The sequence below is a fragment of the Xyrauchen texanus genome, chromosome 13, assembly GCF_025860055.1.
Source record: "Xyrauchen texanus isolate HMW12.3.18 chromosome 13, RBS_HiC_50CHRs, whole genome shotgun sequence".
NCBI lineage: Eukaryota > Metazoa > Chordata > Actinopteri > Cypriniformes > Catostomidae > Xyrauchen > Xyrauchen texanus.
This window is the reverse complement of record NC_068288.1, coordinates 43,445,097-43,459,933: the sequence shown is the minus strand read 5'-3', so window position 1 is coordinate 43,459,933 and position 14,837 is coordinate 43,445,097. Positions and strand designations below refer to the sequence as shown.

Below are 14,837 nucleotides of genomic sequence, written 5' to 3'. Positions count from 1 at the left end.
AAGTTGTTCCAGAGCAGCTTTACAAAGAATAGATTAGTGCCTTGAAAACACTCTCCCTTGAAAATTGTACATTAATACATTAATTAGGTTAAATATTATACAGGAATATGGTTAAATTATTAATTTGATCATTTATCCTTTTACGATTTTAAACTACAGTTACCAAATTAAAAAAAATAATTTCCTTATCTTAAAAGAACTAATCTTATACTGTATATCTCTTTTAATATTAATTTTACATTTGTATTTTATGAAAAAATCATGGAATGATCCATTTATTAGCTTGTGCACAGTTTGAAATTACTGTACATTTACCCACAGATTTGTATATGCTTAAAATCCCCCCACATCTGTATATTAATATGCTCCATAAGACACTCACTCAACCTGAACAGTCCTCATCCAGCACAGTGAGTACCGCAGAGCTTTTCTGCTGAGTAATACAAGACACGGGGTCCAATATGAAGTATTGCTGACCCACAGCACACCCTATAATTTATCCTCATAACCTGGGCCACTCCTCATGTGGCACCATGTTCCATAACAGGCCAAACATTTAGCACAAATGCAGCTCTTAAATGTGTCTGAGGAATTGTGCCTGATAGATTACAGTAGCTTTCAAAGGCATCACACGCACAAACACATACTCTTGTTTTGAAAAATGAGCCTCAGACAGTCCCACCAGACCACCCACAAATTTCCCTGCAGAGGATATTTTTCTTTTTATCAACTGTCCGGAGAAAGTCGCGATGCATCCTAGACATATAAATCAACTCGGGCCTTTGTTATGCCCCTGTTTTCTTATCTCTCCAACCCTCATATTTCTGCTCAGAAGACCTGCCACCTCTCTGTGTGTGTGTTTGTGATTTTCCCGATTGCTGTCCACTAAGGGGTCGTTGAATCTGCTTACCCCCCTCTGTGTGTCCGATAATGGTGTAAACAGTGTTCCCGGGGGTGTCTGTCATTGTATCCTTGAGTCAAAGACACACTTATATGCACATTTAAACACTTACATGGAAGGATAAAAACCTAAACTTTATCCACAGCAGAACTATTATAGATTTCAGCATTTCACGTCAACGTATAATCAAAGTCTCTTTGCACTTTAAAGTGTCTGACACTGTTATTAGCAACCTTTAGCGGCCTTGGGCTTGTCGGAAGTTGCATCAAAAGGTTTGTATTCTTGTATACATGATATGTTGAAAATCTTGTCATTTGATGTCCTTGCACCATACATTTGACATACAGAGCTGTCACTTTTTACCTAGAATCCGACTGTTTACTGATTTTCAAGTGCTTACTGCACACACAAATTGCCAGAGCTTTCGCAAAACTGCAACATACACTCTGATTGGCTGGTGTGTCGCAGTCTCTGGGAGTCAGGTTGCAGAAGTTTTTATCGGTTTGTTGGGAAACAGCATCATGTGTCCAGGCTGGCAAAATGAGGGCCTCTGTGGAAGAACTATTTACTAGATTTGTTGAAGTTTGCAAGATTTATGACATTTAATCTTAAACGTATTACAAGTTTTGTTTGAGACATTTAAGAACTCTTTGAGACACAATTTCAGATCTACCTAAAAAGTTAACTGTCATTTGTCTCTTTCCTATATGACGATGAAACCCTTTTAATTCAAAACATTTCCCTTTTTTGTTTTTTTTTAGTTCCATTGATTGTTCTGCATTTTTCCAACAATGCGAACAGAGATTTAAATCAGTGTATGAAAATGAGTAGATAAAGATAAACGTTCAAGACAGAGTTCTGTTATAATAAATGATTCTTTGATTAAGAAAATGTAAATATGCTGCCTAAAATAGTATTGCTTATGTTTTGTTTTTATGTTTCATATACATATGGATGTTTCTTCAACTTCTATCAGGAAGGCTCACAAACTTGAGTGAAATTTAAGATGGCATAAATTTGATGAATATAAAACAGAATGTAATGTCTTTCTTTGGCGTAAGCCCCGACTGGTGGTCTGAAGAAGTTGTACTCTGAACCGTCATATCCTTCCGGAGATAGGAGGCAGGGGCGAGGAGCCTAACCCCGTGCAGGAAAGGATTCATCTGGTGGTGGTGGGGTGGTGGAGGTTGCCGTGTTAGCACGCTGAAACAGCAATGTGATTCGTTGTGAGCAGACCTATAAAGTAATGGCTTACATGTGATTGGCTGGGAATTACCCAGCTAATGGTGCGATGATGTACAACTGCTGGTCTTCCCGCTAGAACTACGCTGCGCTTACATTTCTAGCCAAAATGAACAATTTCAACTTTTTTCTTTTTTTAATATGACGGTCACATTAAAACTTAATCGGAAACTTCCTCGTTTATTTTTGGTACTTTTCAGTTGCCTTTTATGTTTCAATTTTTACTGTTTTAGCCTTGTCCTAGACCCAGACTTTTAATATTAAACTTTGAGAATCCATTATAAATATACATATAATTGCATGTTTAAAACTATGATAATCTTAACAAAGAGTGAAATAAACATGAACTACTTCAACATTTACTGTGTGAAAATTATTTCTGTAAATATATAAAAAATTACAACCGTCCCACAGTTGTGGTGTCATTTTCAAACAATTAGCTTGGTTAAAAAGTTAGTGTACTTGTTAACCAATTTAACAAAAGTGTCAGTGAAGATCATGTTTGGGATGGAATATGAGATAAGTGATGTTTGTAGGAAGCAAAAATCAAGGTAAATATGACTTGTGAGAAGAATATTTAATTGGGCTTCAATTGCAATCAAGCTGTAATTTTGCCAAATTACTCAAAGTGTGAAAATATTATTTAATTTTCTGTATTTAGGATACACAAAATGTTTGCTGTTTTTGGACCTGGGGGGGGGGGTGGAACCAGAGCAACCAGAGGAAACCCACGGGAACATGGGAAGAACATGCAAACTCCACACAGAAAGGCCCAGTTGAGTCGAGACTCAAACCACTGAGCCACCAAGCCACCCCACTTTCTATAAATCCAAAGTACTAGAAGTGGAACAAACAACCACACATTTAAGTCTGACTATTTCAGAGATACTAAAAGTACTAAAAAGTGAATTAAAGAACTAGAATTGTTAAGTGAATTCAGGCTCGGAACCAGAATAGCAAATTTGCTTACAATTCCCAATTTCCTAGTAGGCAATAATATACACGTGTTGTGTGTGAATGCTTGAGTATTCTAGACTTACCCTCATATTCACAGTGTCACAGATACTGTTCCTCCCCTCATTTGAAGAGCTGTCAGCAAACCAACCAAGGCATAATTAAAAATCAGGGACAAAATGGATAATGATTGTTTATTTAGAGCTGAGTTCAGATGGCCGTGATGTGAGCACAAACTCTGAAACTACTCGAGCACTTTCAGAGACTTATCTGGCATGACTCACCACCATAATTAAATCAGAGAAACTTCTCCTGTGTTTTCCATCCCTTCTGTTTTCCCAGTAATCAGCTGCCCAATACTAGACTGATTGTGCTCACAAACTTGCATGGGATTTTGAGTGTGTTTGAGGTTATTAAATATTAACAAGCACCTTGAATGAAGGGCTAAAGATGAGAGGGGATATGGCTGTGGGTGCAAGGGGGATATTAGGGGGACAAAGTATATGCTGATGGATGGATGGATGGATGGATGGATGGATGGATGGATGGATGGATGGATAGAAGGATAGAAGGATAGATAGATTGATAGATAGATAGAAGGATATTAAATAATCGAGAAGAGGATGGGATGATCTGAGAAAGAGATTTACAATGACAGGTCATGTGTATCATGTAGGTGGGTAGTTGTACACTGGTGAAAGAGAGGTTTAAAGTAGGCCATGAGAGACGGAGAAACATTACTGACACCGTGAGTATAATAAACAGAGACAGAGCAGGACAATAGAGAGGTGAACCGGGAAGACAGCCGCCGAGATTAGACAGGAATAGAGGTACAGACAAACAGCGTACAACAGACATGTTACAAAAGTTCAGTTGTTCTCTGAGATCAAGCAAGCCACATGGAGACTGAGCTATCAAACTGAGCTGCTATTTTATGCCAAATAATGAAAGCTACCATTGTGTTTTTATATGAGAAGTTTTGTGCCTTGCTGTACCAACTTTCAAATATAACCAACCTAGACAGCATTTTAAGACATTGTAGATGCACTTCCAACATGGAGGCTGTTCAAAACATTTGGCAGGAACATTATGCTTCCTTCAAAGATGATATATTTCAATTTCATTCAATATTAAAGTATTTGTTAAAAATAATTAAATCTAATTAGAAAATGACTATTGTGATCAACATCTGTGCATGCTCTTTATTTTGATCCCTATTAGTTTAGTGCGAAGTCCATTTTAAGGCAAGTCATTTCATTTGGCGGCCATCTTTGGAATGCTCCCGGGCAGACTTGATACTTCTTTGGAGACCAGCTAATACACATGCGTGTTTTCGAGTTGATTGACAGGTTTCTTGTCACTTGCTTAGCAAAATGTTATTGGCAAAATATATTGAACTTCAAGTCCACCGTGCACTTCGAGTACGATGAAAAGTATGCAGCCTAGTGTCATTGAATGAATGTTACTATAACTTAGATTTGCAGCGTTTTACGGTATACTACGGTAAGAACATTGACGGTTTTCAAACCATGTACATTTGCTTATCAATGGTATTTAGAAAAGAAATGCAACCGGATGGAGAATCTCACCTGCGCGTGCGCATCTCTTTTCCTCCTCGACTGCCTGTCAAACTCGTCAACTTGTGCTACACTCACACATGCAGCGGAGAAAATGTCAGAGTGAAGCGAGGGGGTCTGACATAAGTGAGTGTGTGAGTTAAAGCAGTGTTTCTCAACTGATGGCCAGTTGCTTGTTCTCCCATTGAAGATATTTCGGCAGCCGCCCAAGTGATAGCCTATTTAGGACTGCCAAGGCAGATTTAATGATAATCTCGCAATCAGCTAAAGCAGGGGTCGGGAACCTATTGCTCGCGATTCACAAGTGGCTCTTCGTTAAAAATCAAGTGGCTCGTTGGGTCTCTCACCATTCACCAACACATGATCGTTTAAAACTTTCTAGAGATACTTTTCCAACAGAAAGTGTGGCTGCGATTGCAAAGCTTGAAGTCATTGACACTGTTTTGGTTTCCTTTCTCCCGAATTTTACAGCCTACTTCTGGTGAAACACCCACCAAATGCGGATTATTCATGCCGAGTATTTTGCTGGTTTATCAGCCACTGTAAAGGCGACCTGAAAGACTTGTCGGAGAGATATATAACAAGAAATTAGACATAAAGACACACGTTTGACGAAACGTGATTATATTTTGAAGACCAGACGAAAGAAAAGCCGCCGATGCGTGTCTGATTTGATGTGTGTGCACATTGATCTCCAACACACAAACATTCATAGAGTTCTGGGACTCGTTTCCCAATAACTATTGATCTTAGCTGTTAAGAGCATTTTCTATGAGCGATTTTATTAACATTCCCTATTTTTTATGTGCAACCAGAGTGTGATATAGCACAAGACTCAATCCAGTTCGTGAGCTCCTCTCCAAATGCATTTCATGCATGTGTAATTTTGAGTGACACATGACAAGAAATGCTGACGTGTTTGAAGAAACACACTGTATTATATTTTTAAGGTCAGCCAACACAAAAGCCATCAATCTTTGTGTCTGATTCGCTGTTCACTGTTCAGATGCGTGCAACGGGACCCTGTCTTGTGAAACAAGTGCATGTAAATAGTTATCACTCCTTTTTCTCGGTTTCATTCAACTGAAAACTGTTTGCAAGAATAATGTAGTCTATGAAAATGCTGCAAATGATCTCCGAACATCTCGTGAGGTACTGCGAGTTTAGTTGAGTGAATACAGATATTTTCTGAGACCGATGTCATACCGTGAAAATCTCATACCGTTGCAACCCTACTATAACTACATTTTTGCAAACTGAGTTTTACGTGCCACATTCTACGTTTAGTCACAGTTTCCTGGTAAAATGAACACTAGAGGCGCTACAACAACTGTGCGTTTTATTCACTTTCACACAAATCGTGACTTTATAAACACTTATTTTTCACATTATTACCCACATACTGCTATGTTATAATATCGGTTAGGTTTAGGCGTTGGTTTAGAGTAAGGATGTATTTTTTGTGTCTACCTTTTATTTGAATTTAGATCGCTATTGGTTAGGTTTAGGTTAAAGTTTTATGTTGGGGAGGTATGTTTTACTCATTACTTCATCTAATATACACATTAAAAACCTTGTCTGATTACAACACCATTTCACTCATTTTCGTCACTCCCAGCTGGACATTTCACTGGGAAACTTCAGCCAAAATTTTATTCGGTTTGAACAGTATGTTGAATGCATCATTTTCATCTTAATGAATTACAGTACTAGTTTAAAGGGATAGTTCCATCAAAAATTAAACTTCAGTCAATTCATCCATGGAACACAAAAAGAGATGTGAGGCAGAATGACATCGTCAGTCACCATTCACTTGAAAGTAAGTCATATTGGTTTGGAACGAAATGAGGGAAAGTAATGAAGACAGAACTTTAATTTTCAGGTGAACTATCCCTTTAAGGATCACTAGCTGGCTGTTTCTCCCTCCACCTACAGTGACAAGGTCAGGCCTGATTTCTGATTGCTCGCCTCAGACACCACATGGATAATGCTATTGTCTGACCGTTTGGAAAAGTCACAAGTGTTTCTCTGAATATTTCCATATTTATGGCCCTCTGACGCGGGTGTCAGTGTTCATCTGTTATCAAAAATATGTACCTCTCAGTCATATGAGGATGTTTGTGAACAGTTTAAAATGCCATATTCCTCTTCTTTTAGAATGATAGTAACCTTTTATCTCTTAGTTATGATGTGGAATAGCTTATCTCTGTGGATTGTCTTATTTCGCTTTTTCTTAAAGGAGACCTATTATGCCCCTTTTACAAGATGTAATATAAGTCTCAGGTGTCCCCCAGAATGTGTCTGTGAAGTTTCAGCTCATAATACACCTCAGATCATTAATTATACCATTTGTAATTGACTCTTTTTGGGTGGAATCAAAAACACGCTGTTTTCATGTGTGTTTCTTTAAATGCAATTGAGCTGCTGCTCCCCGCCCCCGATATAGCTCTGGTCTCCGTGAATACAATCAGAGACAATGGTAACTTTAGCTGCATTTGCTGTGGAATCAGGCAAGCACATTCGGAAATGCGATACAGGGCTGTACTGGCAATCTGGCATACCTGGTATTTTCCAGGAACACCACAACAACACTAATTTGTTTTTGATTCATAGAAATATAAGAAAGAGGAGTGGGAGGACTTTTAACATTGCAGGGTGGTTGTGTACACACACTGCCAACTCACATTTATGTACTAACACCATGTAAAAGTGAATTTTGCATAATAGACTTTAACATACCTTGCTTGCATAGAAGAGGCTACATGATAGCTAAATGGCAGCAGTGCTTTTTGTGGTCTGCCCGTAGTATATACTCCTCTTTAATAATACATTATATATATATATATATATATATATATATATATATATATATATATATATATATATATATATATATATATAAATAAATAAAGTTTATTTTCTTCTTTTGCTCTAGCTTCTGTAGCTGTTCTTACAACTTGGCAGTGTGATACTGCAGACATTGTTGACTTTTGAATGGCAAATTGCTTGTGATGTTCCCCATTTGTAAGTCGCTTTGGATAAAAGCATCTGCTAAATGACTAAATGTAAATGTAGAGTGTGAAAGCATTTTTCTGTCTTCATTACAACTGAAAATGTTGTACATGGAGCTGTTTAAATTAAATGTGCGTTAAAGAAAAGCTACAGTAGATGCAGAGAAATGGAACAGAATGTTTGTTTCTCAAGATCCTTCAAAGGTAAACGCTGAAAAACCAGTCTGTCCGTCAAGAGCATTTACATAGAAAAGCAATTGGACAAAAAAAATGGGTCCATCTCAGACTGACACAGTAACGTATCAGGTGTGAACGACTCCTAATTTGGAATGGGATTTTGTACCAATAAGATATTACTGTGGGCAGACCCACACTACAATAAATAAATAAATACATTCTTCATCTTTCTAGTATTTTTGTCTTATTTTCCTGTAAAAATATGTCAATATGCTTGGCAAGTAAATATATCTTGTTTTAAGAATGTTTTTTATATTAGTACTGGAAAATAAGACAAAAATACTATTTAAGAAAATAAATAAGGCTAATTAGCCCTCGAGAGGGATAAAGGCTGAAGACGGCAGAGCAACAGAGAGAGAGATTTACGGACAGCTGTCCAGCACCTGTGTGTGTTTGTCTTTTTGGTTCAATTTTATATTAAACTATTATTTATATTGCCGGTTCTCACCTCCTCCTTTCCATTAATCCCTTTACACTGGTACCAAATCCCAGGAAGGAGGAGGGATGCGCCGTAGTGGAGTTCTCGGTGCTACATCCACCCCAAAGGAGCAGCCGCGGCCATCCACTGGAGGACAGTGGAGCCCGGCTGCCTGGAAGCGTAGGAACGGCCACCGACCGCGAGGGGAGGAGGGGCTCCCTACCAACTGCCTGGAGCGGTTACCGCTGCCAGGGGTGGGGGAGACCCCTACCGTCCACCAAAAACGCGCCGGGGCGTTCCGTCCACCAGGGGCCGGAGGACTTCCTCCGATCCGCCTGAGGAGGCGTGGCTGTCATCCATTTGAGGGTAGAGGAGTGGCCGAGGACCAAGCTACGGTGTATCGGCGAGTAAGTGTTTTTGCTCTCTCTCTCTCTCTCTCTCCTTTCTCTCTTCTACTGCCGCTCTGTGTTGGCCTTTCCCTCTCTTTTTTAAATGTTTTGTTAATTTGGCACGATCGCCGTTACAGCGTGTAGGTGCCACACTTTTATTTTTTGTTTCCCTCTGCCAGGTAGATGGGGATGACCTGCTGGCAGATGGGGCAGAAGGCACGCCCCTTCCCAGGGAAAGGGGGGGGGAGGGGGTCTTGATTCCGCACACCCGGCCCCTAAGCACGCTATTTAGCCCTCTCGCCTCCTCCTTTCTATTAACCCCTTTAAAGTATCAAAATGAATAAAAATGAAAGAAAATGTATTCTTAAAAGACATAACCAGAAATAAGATAATGCAGTGCAAGCACTAAAGTACAGCAAAAGAGTGTTTTCAATGGGTTTATCCTTTTATTTGTGTTCCCGGCAGCTCCCACTATTCTGAATGAGTTGAACTGGACTCAGGCTCTAGAACGGGTCTACATTGAGAACAGTCGAGAAGATCCATCACTACGCTGGCAGGTGTTTGGCAGTGCGACTGGTGTCACCAGATATTACCCAGGTAAAGACCAAGGGACTTAATATCACAATATTTCTCTAATAGCACATGTTCTTAATTTTCATGTGAAAAATACATGTAGAAAGTTGGTTCATCCGTAATATATTCCGAAAACACTCCCAGTAAGATTTAACGCCATTCAGTAGATGTTTTTGTGATGTTTATTTTGGTTTTATTGCAAATGTGCACTATTTAAGATGTTTATAAAATGTTTGCATGTGAATATGATGCTTAAAATAAACACAATTTGTTTTCAGATGATGCATTCTTTATATATCACAGTATATCCACTGCTGTAGAATTCTATAAGCAAGCTCTAAGTCACGCTCCTATTTTTTCATTTAATATCTCCTCTCCAGCCACTCAGTGGAGAGCACCCAACAAGATTGATCTGTATGATGTGAGGAGACGCCCGTGGTGAGTACAGTCGCCTTCACACTCAGCCAGCGGAGGAAAGACTCCATTTAGTCTGACTTTGATCTCATTATTTTCACTGAGTCCCCGGTGGCCTCTCCTGCAAAGAGCAAGCAAGCGTGTGCAGTTCAAATTAAGTCGTACTGCCGCAGTTTACAGTACCGCCTGGACCGGGGGTCAATACGTGTCAGCTGCGCTCAACAGGGTCAGTAGAGTTGCGATGGGCTTGCCTCAAATCGCTTTGGAGTGTCTGTGAGGAAAAGAACTACAGTGAGGTTAAAATCACTTGAAGTCGCATTTTAGATGGACTCCTGGGCAAATTCATATTCAGTTCCAACTACGCCCATGGAAACGTACCCTGCATCTGAATTTGCATACTATCCAGTGGCGGTCTGTGCATTTTAAGTCTAGGCCTTCAGTGCGATTCATGCCATTAAGAAAACACTGTTTCACAATTAATAAGACACCCTATGCCTATGGAGATCATACATTACGTTGCAGTCAACTACAACCCCAATTCCGAAAAAGTTGGGACAGTGTGCAAAATGCTAATAAAATGAAATGCCGTAATTATATTCACCCTTTGCTATATTGAAAGCACTACAACTAAACATTAAATGATGTTTTTCATTGTGAATTTCCTTGTTTTTTAAAATGTACAGCAATTTCAAATCAGATGATTGCAACTGGTTTTTGAGTGTTACCCCAGCCCATGGCTAGATGAGCCTGTCACAGTGTTTCCCAGAGCAGGGCAGTGTTAGCAAGGCACTAATGAGCCTCTTCTTGACAGAGTAATTAAGTTTACACTCAGGGTGAGTGTCTCTTGTGCAAAAAAAATGAAAGAAAAAAAATGGAATCCCCAATATACCTGTAAAAGCTGTTAGCATAAAGATAAATGACACAGCCACACAGCTAGTTAGCTTGTTTGGCAGACAAAGTGCTCATGTTGCTGATGAGTCAAAAGGAGTTGAACGTCATTGCTGTTTTGATTTGATTGCCAAGCTCTCTACAGACATAATGAGTTTCTTTAATGCTTTTGCAAGTGGGTGAGCTTGGAGAAAAATGAAAAGTATATAAGTGTAGGAAAGATAAATTGTTTAGGAGTGTGGTTTTGGCACTTTGCTCCAAAGGCTGTTAATGTTTCTATAGATGTGTCATTCCCATAATGCAGTACATTTTCATCTACCTATTATATATGTCTTTATATATTGGATAAAATATGACAAAACATAAATATGTAAATCACTTTAGTTAGATTTATTTCATCATAATATCACAATTAAATTAAAATAAGAGTGTATTTTAAATCATTTCATTACTTTGGATTGAGTGAGTGTTTTTGCCAATCTTTAAAAGTAAAAACTTCCAGGTGTTTCTCAATTTTTTCCTTCAATCAATCTTGAGAATATAGTTTCATTTGTTTACCAATACGTTTTTCCTGTGTCCTCAATTAAGCATGCACCGATGTCTTGGCCACTGATATTTATCAGCCAATTATTGACTAAATAAAATCATAGGCATGAAAATGCAGATATGAAACAACGTTGGTTTATTTATGATTAAATTTATTTAAAAAAAATGTCCTGTGCTTAAAGAAACACCTACCAAAATTAATGAAATCTGAAAAAGCATGTTGAATATGCTTAATATGAATGTGTAATGTTCTGTTAGTTCTGGTGTTTAGAACTCTATTGTTTTTGTTTCTATTGTAGCCTGGCATGTGTTCAACAGATCCAATTTTTCAGATCAAATTATTTGTTGTTGGAACAGTACAATTGGGGCGGCTGTGGCTCAGGTGGTAGAGCGGGTCGGCCACTAATCGCAGCGTTGGTGGTTTCATTCCTGGCCCACATGCCGAAGTGTCCTTGGGCAAGACACTGAACCCCAAGTTGCTCCCAATGGTGGGCTAGCGCCTTGCATGGCAGCTCTGCCGTCGTTGATGTGTGTGTGTGTGTGTGTGTGTGTGTGTGTGTGTGTGTGTGTGTGTGTGTGTGTGTGTGTGTGTGTGTGTGTGTGTGTGTGTGTGTGTGTGTGTGAGAGAGAGAGAGAGAATGGGTGAATGAATCACAGTGTAAAGTGCTTTGAAAACCGCTAAGGTTAAAAAATAGCTTTTGTACCTCTGTTTAAATTTTTTAAGCAAAACAGTGATCTGATGTCAAAATAAGGTAATTGGCAACATATCGGCATCAGCCTATAGTTTTTTTTTTTTGTTATAATCTGTATTAATACCTGCTAAAAATTTCAAGTTGGTGAATCCCTATCCTCAATATCACTTTCCACCATCTTAGTTTTTTCATAGAATCTCCTCAACTAACAAAAGCCAGTTCCATTGTGACTGGCTCCAAGTTCCATGTGACATTTTGGAGGGAAAACAACGGCACAAATATCAAGAAGTATTAATAATGGATTTAATGAAATCCGGGAATTCTTTTGGTTTGTGTTGCAGTTGTGTAGTGGGTTGGTCTCTAAAACATTCCACACTGTTTGATAAAATTATAGAAAATGGTATGACAATGGCTGGGTCTCCATCCAAAATGTTTAGCATTTTTTAAGCCCATTTCTAAAAATTTGACTTAAGAAAATACAAATTGTTGCGTGCTTCCATCCGCTACGTAATGTGTATTATCACAAGGGAGTTTTATTTGCAAGACTGTAGCAAGTATTTAATATTATTAAATGCATCCACGAGAATAAGTGTAATATATTTTTTATTAAATGCATCCACTGCAGAATAAGTGTAATATCTGATATAATGTGGGCTGAAATAGCTGCGATGCCCACCCACCACCAGTCTTCGCATACCTGGGAGTGCCCGCTCTCAAAACTGTTCTGGCAGATTGTGAGGACCCACTTTATCGATGAGATGTGGGTTAAACACCGAATGACAAGTGCTATGTTCAAAGAATTGTGTGCCAAGTTCGGACCTTTTAGTGGGCTAGACACATAGCTTGCACACTCATAACACATGCACGAATTGTCAAAGAGCATCTTCATTTTGCAAATACATTTTCCATCACCTTAATGTGTATTTTAACGTATGCAAAGCTCCTCCTAGCTTATTACATTTTAAGCAAATTTAGAATGTTTCTTTGCATATCAAGCGTTTCCATTCGGGATTTCTTATGCGCAAATTCAAAATGCGCATAAAAGTAGTTGGATGGAAACCCACCTAATGTCAGATGTCAAAAGATGGTTAAAATAGTATATACAAATTATTTAAAACTTCCAATTTACTTTAGAACTTTAGCTTTTTATTTCCATCCTGTTCATTTTCTTGCCATTGTGTAAATAATCAAGTTATAATAAATAATTTTTTTAAAAGGTTGAAAAGGTACTGCATAACAGGAGCCACATGTGTGTCTTAAATAGAGGTGTCTGTTCTGTGTTATCGTGTGTTTGCACATCTAAGCATGTAAACTCGTGGTTCGCTTGCACCAATGCTCTTTAACCCCCCGCACACATTAAGAGAGATGTATTTGAAGCTGTTGCTTAGCAACCTGTGCCCGCTCTCCTGATTGGCAGGGGGAGTCAGGACGTGTCAGGTCAGGTTTGCGTGATTATGGGCCAACACGCTGTTGTTGTGTATTACACTCTTCACATAGCTTGACCAGTTCAGCCTCTCAAAAAATAGCTGGCTGCTTACCACAGCAAATCATTATTCAAACAAACCAATGCAGACTGCAGGAGTTCAGAGGAAACTTTTAATAAACGGTATTATAACACAGGATTGGGGAGTAACTAAATACATGTAATGGATTACATATTTAAAATACTAATATAATAGTATTCTACTACAGTTACAATTAATATCATTTTTAATTAGAGTACAGTTACATTAAAAAAGTATTTTGATTACTGAAGGGATTACTTTGCATTTTATTGTCATTTGTTTCCTTTAATATTTAGTCTTTTCAGATTGAAAACATTTATACATTTAAATGATTTGATCCAAAGTGCATTTGAACCGCGGTGAAACACTTTCTTATGATGTGTTAAATTCATACAAGCAGACAGAGAAGTAAATTTGAAGTAAGTATGGAGCAGAAGAAATATAAATAAACCTTGTGTAAATTGTTAGCTTTATGCTAAGCTAAAATGCTATTTCTAGCCATTTTAAATGCTCACGTTACCAGACATGATCATGTTTTTTCATCAAGTAAATTCACATTGGATCATAATTTCTTTTTTCTATGAAGATCTTTGATATTAGGGCAAAAATCATATTCTTGATAATAATTAGATTCCTCCGTAGGAGGGAATCTATTGTAATTGATGGTTTTATTAGATTCCTCCGTAGGAGGGAATCTATTGTAATTGATGGTTTTATTAGATTCCTCCGTAGGAGGGAATCTATTGTAATTGATGGTTTTATTATTATTAGATTCCTCCGTAGGAGGGAATCTATTGTAATTGATGGTTTTATTATTATTATTATTATTATTATTATTATTATTATTATTATTATTATTATTCTTCTTCTCCTTGAGCCCCAATAGCTCAAAAAGTCACTGGTCAAAAATTTTCTAAATTGGCACATTGATACTCCATGCCAACGGGTACCCCCAAACCAAGAATGGCCCACATTCGCCCATAGGTGGCGCTACAGGCCACGCCCAAAAAAACAAAATTCAAAGTGATACAATTTCCACGCCATTTGTCCAAATCTTCTGAAATTTGGTGTACATGCCTCATTCCTCATGGGGAACAAAAAGCCTCAAGAACCCATAACTTCCGCCATGATGGATTTTCCCGACGCTGAAAATTTGCGTAAAACCTACAAAACTCTTCTTCTCCTGAACCGTAGCTCCAATTGACTTGAAATTTGGTACACATGTGTAGAATGGACATCCTTGAAAACGCTACTTAGGAAAAAATGAATACGATACAAAATGGCTGAAAGGGGCGTGTTTATGTAAATGTCCAAATTTTAACAATATATACGTGTCAATAAATCAAATGTAATTTTGACTGATGGTTTTTCAAACCTACATGCTTCAAGATGACATCACTCTGAAGTACTGCGCAAAGAATGGCCAACATTCGCTCCTAGGGGGCGCTACAGGCCATTCCGAAATTCCCATTTTCTGGTCTAAAATGTTC

At 38.3% G+C, this 14,837-nt stretch overlaps 1 protein-coding gene across 1 annotated transcript in view; it reads left to right on the top strand.

The window, feature by feature from the left end:
- The window catches only part of LOC127654421 (voltage-dependent calcium channel subunit alpha-2/delta-2-like), a 282,058-nt gene that overhangs the window by 179,784 nt on the left and 87,437 nt on the right, over positions 1-14,837 (top strand). The window contains exons 7-8 of the mRNA XM_052141606.1: positions 9,195-9,326; positions 9,683-9,740. Coding sequence (XP_051997566.1) covers positions 9,195-9,326; positions 9,683-9,740 — 190 coding nt within the window. The remainder of the gene's footprint in view (positions 1-9,194; positions 9,327-9,682; positions 9,741-14,837) is intronic.